Source organism: Eublepharis macularius, chromosome 8 (assembly GCF_028583425.1).
Source record: "Eublepharis macularius isolate TG4126 chromosome 8, MPM_Emac_v1.0, whole genome shotgun sequence".
Classification (NCBI taxonomy): Eukaryota; Metazoa; Chordata; class Lepidosauria; order Squamata; family Eublepharidae; genus Eublepharis; species Eublepharis macularius.
The window spans coordinates 29,987,933-30,002,909 of record NC_072797.1 but is presented as its reverse complement, the minus strand read 5'-3'; the positions used below and the strand labels follow the sequence as shown (position 1 = coordinate 30,002,909).

Below are 14,977 nucleotides of genomic sequence, written 5' to 3'. Positions count from 1 at the left end.
AACTACAAGCTGGAAAAGTTCATGAACTAGATCAGTGAAGTATGAACTTCCGTGCCATAACTAATTCCAGCTATTGACCACAAAAGTTTTTAATCAGTATGAAGATAAAACCCTAGGTATGTGATAGTCATGTATTGTTTTCTATCATATACAACTTCATAAATGTAAAAAAGCTATTTTTATTGAGAACATAACCATCTCAAGTGTCACCCAAACCTGAATATGGTTTTCTTTATAGGAATCTTGAAAACACACAATTTATCATCAAGATGCACATAAGTTTTATTAATAAAATTTGCATTCTTATGTGTTCTATATACATAAGAAATACACATATATTTCTTTAAAAAATAGCATCAAGATTTTAAAAACAGAATTTTAAATTTTAATTTTTTTGAATGTTGATTTCTCCTTTTTAAATAGCCTATTTAAAATGAAATCTGAGTATCAGTATGTTATACCTCCACCTACACTTTTCATCTCTTAAAACAGACTCAACAGACTACTAAACCCAATGAATTAATGGCCATTTTTCTATGAAAACTGCTGAGCAAAATCTCAACATGGGACATTTCCATTATCCCCACTCCCAGTTTCTTCATCAGTCTTCAATGTATTATATTGTTCCTGTATCCCCCTACCACCATGCTCTAGCGGCAGCCCCAAATATGCCCCCTAAATCCTGCTCCCAGGCATTTGAGGCTGTTGTGGGAGGGGGGAAAGCATCTATGAAAATGTTCGTCCGGAACCATCCCATTAAATAAATGAAAACAAAATTGTTCTACCTAGTAACGATCTGTCCTCTTTTCACAATGAGCTAAAACATTACATTAAATAAACAATGTACCCTATTAAATATGTAATGTACCATGTAACATTTTCTAAAATTAGTAGAAGTATTTGTATTATTTTTTAAAATCTAGTTGTCTCTTTAATCTACACTAAACAATAGATTCATTTAAAAACTAAGTCATTCTTTTTTTTTTTTATAATTTTTTTTTATTTTTCATAACTACAAAACACTACACCAGACTATCACAAGGAAAGGGGAGAAGGAAAGGACAAAGGGGGGTGGAAAAAGAAAAAGGGGGGGGGGAATGAACTACAAACACTAAACACTACACTTCAATGTTTCCCTTCATACTGTCATAAAAAAAAAAAAAACTAAGTCATTCTTGAAAGACAGAAATCAGCGAGCTAATTGTAAGAATCTTGTTTTAAGCCTTCAGTATTTCAGACTAGGGGTGTGCTTGGGGAAAAAATTTAGTTTTCCCGCTTCAGCTGAAGCGGGGAAATGATTTGTAATACCCCGAAAGCCAAAGTGGCAAGCTGCTTCAGCTCGGGTATTTAAATCGCTTCGGTATGCTCCATCAAGATTCAGAGCATAGTGAAGTGAGGAGGGGAAGCTGTCTCCCAGCCCCCACCCCTCCCACTTAGTCCGCCTGTTCTCCCCCCCACTTAGTCCTCTTGTTCTCCCCACTCCCACCTCAACCCAACCACGTTGCAGTGGAGCCAGGAAGATCAGCTGGGCGGTGGGGAAGGCTGGAGCCGCCACCTCCACAGCCCGCGCAGCCTCCTCTGCCACCTCAGTGGCCAGCTAGGTGGCGAGGAAGGCCAGAAATGGCATTTCCGCATCCGCACCACCTCTTCTGCTGCTGCAGCAGCCAGCTGGGTGGCAGGGAAGGCCGGAACCAGCATCTCCGCCACCCCCGCCGCCTCCTCCGCCACCACAGTGGCCAGCTGGGCAGCAGGGAAGGCTGGAACAAGTGCCTCCACCACCCACGCCACCTCCTCCTCTGCCGCAGCTGGAAGCTGGGCAGCGGGGAAGGCTGGAACAGGTGCCTACACCGCCTACGCCTCCTCCACTGCCACAGCAGCCAGCTGGGTGGCGGGGAAGGCCACAGCCGCTGCCTCCACTGCTTGCACCACTTCCTCCGTCTCTGCTGGGAAGACACACGTAAGTGGGGTGGTAGGAGGGAGCCCTTTAAACTTCAACTGGCCCACGGGGTGGGGTGGGTCCCCTGTGGGCCAGTTGAAGCCTGGGAAAGGCCCTGAAGCTCCCCAAAGCAACCCAAATTGCTTCAGGAACCTTTGATTCAGGAACCCTCAAATCTTTACAGATCAGGTCGGATTCGGGCATTTTTCCCGAATCAGGTACCCAAAGCACACACCCCTACTTCAGACTTTCTTTGCTGAACAACATGCCACATGGGCAAACTCTGCAGCAATAAGAAATGTTCTAACAGAACATTAAAGTTAAACTTCACACAGAACACCGCAAAATCCATTAGCAGCTATTCTGAACTGCCATCTTAGGAAGATGATATTAAACGAGTTCTGGAAACCAAAAGTATATTATACTTACTGTGCTCTGAATGAGTATGCAAAGTGCAGCCCATCATTTTTGTCACAGGAAGCTTGAATAATTGCATGCCTATTAGGTAGTGGTTCCCTAGGATGGTTCTAATTCCGAGGCAGGCAATGCATAAACCTTGAGTTTCATCATGTTCATTTACATCTGGAGATTTCACTGGAGTTCATAATATATAGTGTTTGCCCAGCTTATAATGCTTACTTAATTACAAATCAAACATTATTCCCACCTCCACAATTTCTTCTCCAACTCAGAATTGAAAAACTAGTCCCTGCCCATGCACAGTCAGCATTCAAGCCAAGCAGGCTATTATATAAGCATGTATGAAAAAGTGATTAGGTGGCTTTCAGCCACGGCTGAGGGTGAAAACATGCCAAGGGATATAAGCACCTAAAGCCTTTGTGCACAACATTACCATTGTACATATATCACTGCTTGTGCATGCATACTATTACAAGCCAGCAAAGTGTTCTTAGAAACAAAAGCGTTATCTCCCCCCTCCAAAAACTTGATTAAGGTTTCTTCCTTTCTGCCCTCAGCCTCTGCCCTGAGGCAACCCACCTGCCATTCTAACTAAAGGGGAATGGAAGCTCATCAAAGAACGGGGACAGGATTTTACTTCAACTCCCCTTTTACCCTTAACCCAGAGAATTTACCTTTGAAAGATTCATGATGAAATTTGCATCAAACTTCTCTGCCTCTTGTAATCTTCTCCTTCACATATCTGAAGAAGTGAGCCATATCTCACAAAAGCTCATATTAAAATAAAGGTTGCCAGCCTTTATAGGTGTCACCGGACTGTTTGTTTTAAGAAGTAGAATGCCCTTGGTCCAATGTAACATCTCCCTTGTATTAACAACAATAGCATTCACTTCCTAGCAAGTTAGCTGCATGCCCAGCACAAGCAAAATTCTTCTCAGGATTGTTTGATCTGTCAAGCTACCGTGTGCCAATCAAGTATCAAGTGTATGTGTTTTGGTTTTTTGTAGTTAAACATCTTACTTATCTGCAATGCCAAAACCCTTTAGGAGATAGACATTAAACCTTCAGAATTTTTTTGGAACAATATGAAGCTTAGCATATCCAACTTCTACATAAGTGCACATTTCACAGAGTCAGATAATTTTGCCACCAAGGCTTTCCATTTCTTTCTTTGTGCCCCATTATCACAGGCATATACCCCACGATAGTTTAAATGTCCTGCTGATTTATTTTTGCTCAAGAATAGTTTATTATCAAAGCAGATTATGAAGTTTTTAAAAAATGAACTCAGATAGAGGTCTGTAACTTGCTTCTAATGGAAGCACTGTTAGAGCCAACATTATTCCCAAAACACTGGGAAGCAGGCAACTGAAATTGATACTGAAGCTTCAGTTGCTTCCGGACCCCCCGCCCCCCAACTTCTTGCTACCATTCTTAAGGATCTATCAGGGCCTTGTCTTTAAGGATACTCAGATTAGATTATATTGCTACAGTGACTCCCTTTTGGTGCTGGCTTTCAACAAGCTATCACTTGGCAGCAATGCACTATACACAAGTTACATATGACAAAACTTAGTAGCTATAGGTACTCCCAGCATGAGTATTTACTCTTTCCATTTCAGACACCTAAAAAAATTAATGACGAAGTTTATGAGTTCAAGCCTTCCTCATAATTGTCAACTTTACAGACCAGTTACAGTTTTTCAACGTACTATGGTATGTTGCTATGTTCCAGAACAGATACTGATGTGTCTGTAGTGATGTCTACAAGAGGTTCTAACACTGTGCCAGAGTGAATCTTCCCTAAGTCAAAAGAATTATTTGAGCCTCCAAGCGTAACCAACACACAGTAAAGACAAACAACTCAGCTGGCAGCATTCACTCATCTCAGTCCTGAGGTCAAGTGGATCAAAGAAGACAGGGATCAGAGAGATGCTTTCAGGTCCCCTGCAGAAACAAAGAGGCCATGAAAAATAAGGGACTGCACTATGGAACCTCATCACTTTGAGTTCAAGAAGTGGGTGGGCACGCATTCACTGACTATGAGAAAATGAGATAATGTTGTTTTTTGGTCCTATCATCTGTCTATCTGTAAAGAACTGAGGAATGTTATGGATAAGCTGAGCTTATGCAACCTCTAAGAGCACCCTTCTTAAGACAGATTCTTAATTTGAGAAGCAAGGTCTGCATTTTAATATGTATTTCTAAAACCAACAAAGAAAGTCTAAAGCACTTACATATGTGTTCACTCAAAAAGCAGTTCTACTTGTACTTTCATAGTACACTTTTATGACATGGTGAGATGTGTCATTATCACGATTAACTTTGGTCCATTCCACTACAAAATACATGAGGGAAGAATAAGCAGGTTCCTGCTATGCCCTGGGTGAGGCCCAACATTTTTGCACACACTGCTTACAACTCAAAAACCTTAGCTGGGACAGAAACAGGAAGGCCTCTCAGGCTGACCTGGAAAACCTAAGAAAAATTGACTCAAACTGTAAAAGCTTTACACGACTAAGTAGGGAAGATTCATTTGACAGAATCATCTCCCTCCTGTGTGCTATTTCAATCATTATTAGCCTCTAATATTTTAATTAAAAATATCACAACATTTAAATGCTGTGGTTAATAGCAGAGCTATATGCTCCTTGGTGGAAGGAACATTAACAATTTGAGATATGCAGATGACACCACGTTACTGGTAGAAAATAGTGAAGACTTGAAATAACTACTGATGAAGGTTAAAGGAGAAAGCGCCAAAGCAGGATTACAGCTGAACATCAAGAAGACAAAAGTAATGACAACTGAGGAATTACACAATTTTAAAGTTGACAATGAAGAAACTAAAATTGTTCACAATTTTCTATTCTTTGGCTCAATCATCAACCAGAAAGGAGAGTGCAATGAAGAAATCAGAAGAAGATTGAGACTCGGAAGAGCAGCTGTGAGGGAGCTAGAGAAGATCCTTAAAGATAAATACATATCTCTGGGGACCAAGATTAAGGTAATTCAAACTATGGTATTCCCCATTACAATATATGGATGTAAAAGTTGGACAGTGAAGAAAGCTGACAGAAAGAAAATTGATTCATTTGAAATATGGTGATGGAGGAGAGTTTTGCAGATACCATGGACAGCCAAAAAGACAAATAAGCTGGTACTAGATCAAATCAAGCCTGAATTCTCCCTAGAAGATAAAATGACAAAACTGAGGCTATTGTACTTTGGTCACATCATGAGAAGACAAGATTCTCTGGAAAAGTCAATAATGCTAGGAAAAGTGGAAGGCAATAGGAAAAGAGGAAGAAGAAGACCCAAAACGAAATGGCTTGACTCAATAAAAGAAGCCACGTCCTCCGGTTTGCAGGATCTGAGCAAGTGCGTTAATGATAGGACATTTTGGAGGTCTCTCATTCATAAGATCACTGTAGGTTGGAGGCAACTTGACAGCACATAACACACATAGCAGAGCTTAACAGTGCTTGCTACATAAGAGAGCTACTCTTACCAATTTTTGCTTTTGAGGTGGAAAACAGCTGATAAGAACACAGCTCCACAACAAAATCCAAAATGTAAGTGAGCTGGATTGACGAGGCATACAATAACCATCATGCTGGCTCAAAACAGGAACACTTGATTACTGAAGTTTAAGAGAACCGTATGTGAAACACACTGCTTTATACAAGGGGGAAAAATGTGATTTCTATATTGGAACCATTTTGTTTCATACATTAGAGGTTAAATCATTTTAAGCTTTACTAAGGGAAACCACTACTGACAACTAACATCAGCAAGAGGGCAATTTCCCAACACAGAGAAAGCCTAGAGGGGCCACCTCTCACTCTGCAATTTATCACATTTGTGAAGATCAGATAGCAAGCCCCTGCTATCAGCTCCTCAGGATAAACTCCAGACCTTTGGAACGCTACCTACTGATGGCTCAACTGAGGCTGCTGTTATGTCATTCTAGAAGGACCCCTGTTTTAGATCTGACACCCCCTCGCCTAGTTTATTTCATGAAGGAAAAAAACCACTGTGGCATCTGTGGCCAGGATTAAGTGTGGTGTCCTTTTGGCTCCTTTCAGGTAGTGCATTCTTGAGAGACTGTACAGAATAAGGGACAGCTAATACCTTGAGAGAAAACTGATCCTCCACCCTATCTAGTACTTCTTCATGTCACACTTAAGTCAAGCGTAGACACCACAGGCCTTTGAAGACTTCCACTTTCCTTTTCCTTGTTCAGGGGTAATGACAATACTTATTTATTAATCTTTAAAGTTATTATTGTGCCCAGAACAGCAAGGAATAGGCTTACAGTTACAGCTAGCAGTTAATTCAATTCAAGTTGCACAACTTCCTGGCTGTTCTGTGAAAAGTTGAGATTCCTTACACATTGCAGCTGTAAAAGCATTTCTTGGAAACAATCAAAATGCAGTTTGTACACTTTCTGCAGAGGAAAATATTTTACTGTGGTGCCTTTTAAAAAACAGAAAACAAAGTGCAAAAACTTCAGTAAAACTGATGAATCAATCAATGGGACTGCATCCTAATTTAGTATCCAAATTTAAAATTTGCTATAATTAAATATTGCTTCTGTGGTCCAATTGCACACAATCCATTCATAAAGGAGAGAAAATAAGAACAGCCACTCTGCTTTTCATTAATGAACATTTATGAATTGTGGGCATGAGCTTTTAAAAAAAATTGTTCCACCAAACTAAAAATCTAATAAACGTAGGGGAAAAGACTGAGAATGGGAATCAAATCAGCAGAGTTCTCTCTATTCAAGTCTCAATAATCATGAAGTTCAAAAAGTGAGATTGCCGAAAATTATGAATGAGTACACAAAGTCCTGCCATATACAGAATGGCGATTTTAAAAAGAATGTTACTATACTATTAGAAAACCTGGACAAGCTACTGGAGTTAGTCCAACTGCCAAGAAGGTTGCAATTGTCCTTAATAAAAATGGATTGCGTTTATCAGTTAATCAAAGTTATTACTGCCACAGACATACTGAACTTGGCCTTGTATAGCTATATAATGGGTTGGATTCAGCCAGCTCTTTCATTCTATCTCACCCAATTTCCTTCCTTATTACAGCCTCCTTCCTACATGCAGGTCCCATGATCCCCAGCATAACATTTTTGCTGGTCAAAAGGGGCTTCTTTCTCCCCTTTTCACCAGTGGAAAAACTAACTGGATTCAATCCCGTGTAATGATTGAGCATGTTCACCTGCACTGTCCCTTCTATGATGATCTCAGATATGAATTTATCATTGCTACCCACCCCCACCCCCAAAACCCTGGAAGACTGGGGGAATAATGTGCCTCCCTTCTGCTAGCCTGGAACCATGTAGAGTGGCTATATTCTGCGCAGTTGCCAGAATCTACTGTGGCTCAGTTCTGATTTAGTGAAATGCACTTGCCGTTTTTAAAATAGTTTTTTCTTCCTTTTAGGTAATGCTTTCTTGTTACTATTCTTTATAATGTATGTTTTATTTTGCTAGTCTTATGACCACAATAAACTTGGAATGAACAAACCCTGTGTATGACTACTCAGTTCAGGATTTGTCATTCTAAAAAATCAGCGTAAAAAACCAGTCCAACTGTACTCAGCGTAACTCAATTATGAACAAAACTTTAAACAGGCTAAAGCAGAAAAAAACCCTAACATTCAGACCTGTTAAAGAATCTAGGGTAATGCGCTTTTTATAGGCTAGTGTGTATTGTATAAAGAATGACAATAAAGATTAAAAAAGGCATTCCAAAAATGTAGAGAAATTATTTCTTTTCAAGAATCTGGGAAGAAAGCCTGAAACATCTGCATTGGCAAAATAAACAGAAGTCTGCAGAAGTTGTCTTGCATATAAAATATTTGCCCATTACAAATACACAAACACACACACACACACACACACTCAGAAAGTGAAACTGTCTTTAAAGATGTGCTCTGAAACAATAGCCAACATTTTAATAGAGCTCACAACAAGAGCTGTTCCTCAAATGTATGGATTGCATCCTTGAAAACCACGTAATAGTGCAATCATAAATAGTTATGCTCTTCTAAGTCCACCAAAGTCAATAGGCTTAGAAGGGTATGTCTTTTAGGATTTCACTGTAAAAGCAACAATTTCATGACTAATATTAATTTTGCAAGCATCACTAAATCCAGTCCAGCTCCTGCAGACAGTAGCAATACCCACACATGAGATCTGCAAATGAGATCGGGGGTATCCCAGAACAGTTGCAATCTTTGCAAGTTTTCCAAATAATTTTTAATCGATTGTCTTTTATATTTAAAGGTATGTAATGGCCAAAGTGGAGTTTGTTATGAATTGTGTGTCCTAGGTGTTTTGATTATCTTCTTCTCCAAAATCAAATGCAATACAATTGCTGGTGGAGATTACTTTAGCGATGCCATTTCTACCATGAGTCTTGGATACTTTACAAAAGTTAGGCTATTGTATAATGTAAGCATAAATATCAGGTTGCGTCACTGTACTAGTAATGGACCACACGCTGCAATATGTTAAAACTTAAAGGCTGCCAAACTCATGATCTGGAATTGGTTAGGAAAAGAATGCTACACAGTTGTTTCTAATTGGAATCCTTCATGCATATTTAAAACAGTGTGCATGAACATAGTTTACAATTAATTTGCATGGCTCCTTTGTACTGTATTACTTTAAAATGAGAGAACCCAACCATTAATCTTAGGAAGTGCTGGCAAATCATGTATAATTTCAATGAAGAGGAAACTGTCTGGATTTCAAAACAGTACATTTGCTGTAAAAAATAAATGCTTCCTTCTGCTGTCTAACAATTCAGTCCATGTCAAGATAAAAAATCATGTTTTAAATGCTTCCATGTCCAAATTTCTATTTTTCTGAGGATTTCAGGACTTTAAAGTGCCCATCTTACACAAAAGAAGATCTTTGATTTGGCAGTTATACTTAACATTGCTTCCCTAGAAGAGCACAGGACAACAATGAAAGCCAATGTAATGCAGTAGTTAGAGTGTTGGCTTAGGATCTAGGAGAACTGGGTTCAAATTCTCATTCTTCCATGGAAGCTTACTGGGTGATTTTGGGCCAGTCACACACACACACAGCCTAACCTACCTCACAGAGTTGTAGTGAGGATAAAATGAAGGAGAGAAGACGTAAACTAAGCTGCTCTGGGATCCCACTAAGGAGAAAGGATGGGTATAAATGAAGTAAATAAATGTGCAGCACTGAATACCTGTTGTGCAGAAACAGCCCTCAGGACAATACATGCAGCAGAAAGCCCTTACCAATTTTTCATCAACAGTGATGAGTTGCGTGTCTTTGGCTTGGTCCTGTGCCAGCCGCCATGTGGAAGTGTTCAGTGACCTGCAGTGCAAGATGAAGTTAAAAAATGATTCATGCAATGAGAAAATAGAGGCAGACAAATCTTACATAAACAAGTTACTTTAACAATATCCGTCTTATAAAAAAAAATAAAAATGGAAGAGTGAGATGAGGGCACAAAAATCCCTCTCTCTCCAATTAGTTCTGTCTGCTGAGTTTTTGGCAGACTACCACTTAGCAGTTCACAACAGGCTGCACTTCATGTCAGCCTACAGGCTCTCTGTCACTGAAAGACTGCCAGTGGCAAGGACTGTACTGCTCTATGAAACTACAGTAGCTGGTTTGTCACAAACAGACAGGGAAAAAATTGCAGAGCTACTGCAACTCTCCTGGAACTCTGAACCTCAAGGGTGGCAGCAGGGGTCAAGATGTCTTTGCCTCTTACCAGTTCAACAGCAATTACAGCATTTAGGCTTGCAAATGAAAACTTCACATTGGGACAAGCTGATGCACAGCTTCTGAGCCAATATTTAAATTCTGTTCAAAATTCTTCTAGTGCACTTCTTCCTATAAGAGCAAGATTCAAGTCCAATAGCACTTTAAAGACCAATAACATTTCCAGGGTATAAGCTTTTGAAAGTTTGACTCGCAAACCTGGAAATCTCTTCTAATAGCTTTTGAACAAGCATTTTCCAAATTGCAATTCCTCCCCCTCTTTGATGGATCCAACCTATGTCTTTAATTTACTGACAATTGGAAACAAAGTAAAACCAAAAATAGTTGGTCTAAGGGGGAAGATTTTGTTAAAAAAAACAGTTAATGCATGTACTTTGCCACTGGTTTCCTTACAATAAAATGAAACATTATATTTATGCATGTAACTTGCATCTGTTCAGGAAAGCCAGAGCAGCAAATTCAGTAGAAAAACCATGCTTTCTACTTTTCAACAGTAATTCAAGTACTTACATAAGTTAGAGAGCAAGACAGCCTTCCAAATGCAAGTGAAGTATGAGTTTGTTTATGAGGTGCCATAGCTTCCTTCCTGGCACAGATTATAGCACTACAAGAGCATCACACAATATCTGCGTCAGCTATGTGGTATGAATATAATATGAACATCTTGAGATAAAGATAGTATGTTCCCCTACTCTTCCCCTCCCCACCAAAAAAAAAAAAAAATCCGAACAAAAACCAGCAAAAAACAGAACACTGCCTAAATGTGAATTTGCTGAGTAGTCTGTACTTTAAACAGGGATCATTACCTCGAGGCTTTAAAAATGCATACTTGAACAGCAGTCTGAAGATGTTGACACTTAATGACTACCAGGAGATGTGAAGGTATGTATGTGTGTGGGGGGGGGGGGGGGGGGACAGAAAATTTTGGAAAAAACCTTCCCCCTCTTGTTTTAAAAAAGCCCTTTCTTCCCCTGTGTAAAAATTGGAGAATTTAGAGGAACACTGAAAAGAAACATCTATGAAATATATTCTTTTAGAAAGAATAAGGCAAGGTTTTCCACATACAAGGTATAGCATGACAAAGTGTAAAGAGTTTTTCAATTTTTCCAGTGACAAAAATTGGGCATTGAAAAAACCTCCTATGAAGTATTTTCTCTTTTTGAGTGAGAAAAACCTTATCTGACAAAGTATTTCACTCACTGCTGAAGCGCAGTGGTTAAGTGGTCAGACTGTGACTCGGCACTCTGCTGGCTGGAATCCCATTACTGCCATGAACTCTGCAGGTGGCCTTGGGTAAACCACTGCTCTCAGGCCAGTTCTCCAGCTGTATTGTGGGGGTAATAATAACACCGACTTTGTTTACTGCTCTGAGCGGGGCACTAAACTGTCTAGTAGAGTGGTATAAAAGTGCAGTAATATTATTCCAAATGAACAACGTAAAAAAGTCAGAGGACTTCCTCAATTTTTCCAATGGAAATCTGGGGAGCTCCGGGGGGGGGGGGGGATGAATTGTAGACATATACTGTATTTTCAAGAATTTTGTTAAAATGCAAATAATCTGGCAACATCCAATATATTATGCAAAGTTTAATAATAATAATAATACATTAAAATGTTCAGTGTTTTCAATGCTATAAAATTTAGCTTAATATCCAAACATGCTGGTAGTCCTACCTATTGAGACTCTAGGAGAGACTTTTTGCCCAAACTACAAAATTTATTTTTACCATCAACTCTTACTGGCAAAAATTAAAGACACATGTACTATGGTAATTCTCTCTCAAGTATTGGGTATACTTGCAATTACCAAATAGAAAATGCTTATGCTTTTAAATTCTATAAATATGTCAAATAGTACAATTTGATATGCAGTGACAATTTTATAGAGAATGTACTTTGAGTTTTTAAATCAGAAAAATTTAATTTTCTCCAAATTCTTGCTTTAAAAAGAAGGAAGAAAATTTTCCATGTCTTCAAAAATTTCCAGAAATCTCTAGCCACCCTCTCCTCAATGTTACACTAACAACTGTGACAAGCTTCCAAAGCATCTCACTTGCATCTGAAAAAGACTGGAAAAGAATGCTACTAATGAAAGTTCTACCTAATAGATTTTTAAATAACAAAGGAAACTAAAAGCTGCATTGAAAGGGTCTCTAAGAGAAGAATACATTGTTTGAATGGCTGCCAAATACAACACTAATAAAATAAAGCAAGGCTATCCTACAGCTTGCACCTTCTCTTATTCCAAGTCTGGGTAGAAGGGATTTGAAAATGAAATTAAATGAAAACAACAACAACAATAATTCTAACATTCAATTTATATACCCCCCTTCAGGACAACTTAACACCCACTCAGAGCAGTTTAAAAAGTATGTTATTATTATCCCCACAACAAAACACCCTGTGAAGTGGGTGGGGCTGAGAGAGTGCCAGAGAGCTGTGACTGACCCAAGGTCACCCAGCTATCTTCAAGCAGAGGAGTGGGGAATCAAACCCAGCTCTCCAGATTAGAGTCCCACCACTCTTAACCACTACACCAAAATGGCCAATGGTATTTGACAAGCTATACTATTGCACCAACAAATGATTGCCTCCATGGAAGCAAAGATCCTGAAAAACGAGGCACTGCTATAACGGCCGCTAGTAACATTAACTTAAAAAAATATGGGCAGAGAAGAGAGATGTTTCACAGTGTACGTTGCTACATGAGTAACATAGTACATCACTGGATAACTTCTGACTGGATCTAGTAAACCAGCTGCTTATGAATAACTCTTACTTGCTCTTAGGAAAGAGACCAACAGAAATGCTGACTGAGAGCTAACCAGGACATTCGGGATCACTATCTGCCTCATGGATCCAGACAAAAGACAGCTGGAGCTTGGACAAAGGAGCAAGTGCCTGAATTTCTCTTAGCAACTGCTCATCACAGAGATGTGCATCAAGATCTATGATCCAAACTACGTTGCACATCCCTGGACATTTGATGTTGCACAGGATTTTTCTCCCATCAAAGATTTTACTTTTGCTAAATGTTAAATGCTGCAGAACTGAGAGCAGAATTGTAGCAGTACTAAGATACAGTCATAGGCTGTTTTTAAAATTCCGGCTCTTTCTCCTTGTATTAGAGCAAGTGGGATTAGGATCAGAAATCACACACAATTATTATCTCAATAACTCTAATTAGCAAGATATGTTACTTTAATGCACCGTTCTTTGTGGAAATCTATTATTATTCCATGGTGTTGTAAGAAAAATTGAGACTGCAAGTGTGTCAGAGCATCAAGCATTCATATGCATATGAGATATTCAGCACCTGCAAGATATTCTAGACACTCTTGAGTATTTGCCTTTAGTTAAGATAGGTGTCTACATTTTATCTCAAACATCATCAATGGATATTTAATTTTCGTATCATTCAAAGCTGGGGTTAAAAAATTATAAAAATATGGAAACTTGTAACCAACAATATACCAGTGGAAGGCACAAAGAATTCCCCCATATTTCTCCACAACCATGCAGTCCACACTGATCTACTGAAAGCTTATTCCTTAAATCATAGGATCCACATGGAGTCACAGACATGTAGGATGGCTCCTCATTGCTGCCCCCCAACCAGAATGACCATTCTTCCACCTGGGTCCCAGAATCCCAAGAAATGGCCAGAAATGAAAGAGAGCTCCAATACAAGCTGGTGAGCTGCTTGGCCTCACCCTCTTGTGCCCTAGTAGGATTGGGAGAGGGGGCAGAGACTGCAAAGATATCACTTCCTGTTTTGGAACAGGAAGTGATGCTATGATGTTCTAGGATTTTTCAAATCTGTACGGTACAAACCAGATTTGAAAATTCTTCAAATGTCATAACATCACTTCTTATTCCAAAACAGGAAGTGATGTCCTGAAGTTGACTGACACCATTCCCTCCCCCTTTCCACCCCCACTACTTCACTGGAAGAAGGTAAGGATGGGGAGCGTCTGCAGGTCCCCCACTGGAAACAGGTAAGCGTCAACCCTATCTGTGCCTGAAGTCCTGCAAGAACTTTTTCCTGGAGGAAAGGACTGTGACTCAGTTCATTCCATGTGAAATTTTTTATACTGTTTATCATCTGAAAGAGTAGCTTATATAAGCTGCCTTGGGTCCTGCTTTGCAGAAGAAAGGCAGGGTAAAAAAATAAATAATACCTAAATAATGGAAAGGAATACAGAAGAATCAGTGTTCCATCAACACTTCATTGAGAGTTATAATTGGACGTTTTCTGAATAGACTTTTGAGGGGATATTGGAATTGACTGAATATTGCTAATTAAGTAGATGATTCTAATATTCCCAAATAGTCTATTGAAGATAGTACTAGATCAATAGATCAGTACAGTTTTAAGAATTAGTCTGGAGCACAACGAATAGCATTATTTTTAGATCCCTAATATTAACACTAAAAAAGATAAAAATCTCCTTTCAAGAATGAGAAAACTAGAAGCTAACTCACCTATTCTAGAAGCTAACTCACCTATTCTATTCTAGAAGCTAACTCACCTATTCTAGAAAACTAGAAGCTAACTCACCTAACTAGAAGCTAACTCACCTATGTACCACAATGAAGAAGACAGCTGGTATTCATAAACATTTCTGATAAGTCTCAGTCAAGAGAAAAACAAACCTGGATAGTAAATAGGTTAGTCCTGATTTTATAATCTGCATGGAGCATAATTTTTGAAATACCTGAGGAGCACAGAACCTACAATATAAAAAGCAAACTATAGGTGAAAGAGTGCAGCTGTTATATTTATTCAAGACAATGGGAAGTGCAAAATTAATAAAATGATTCCATTT

General features: G+C 39.1%; 1 protein-coding gene across 1 annotated transcript in view; it reads right to left on the bottom strand.

Moving 5' to 3' along the window:
• The window catches only part of NDUFS4 (NADH:ubiquinone oxidoreductase subunit S4), a 61,123-nt gene that overhangs the window by 34,817 nt on the left and 11,329 nt on the right, over positions 1 to 14,977 (bottom strand). The window contains exon 2 of the mRNA XM_054986805.1: positions 9,656 to 9,734. Coding sequence (XP_054842780.1) covers positions 9,656 to 9,734 — 79 coding nt within the window. The remainder of the gene's footprint in view (positions 1 to 9,655; positions 9,735 to 14,977) is intronic.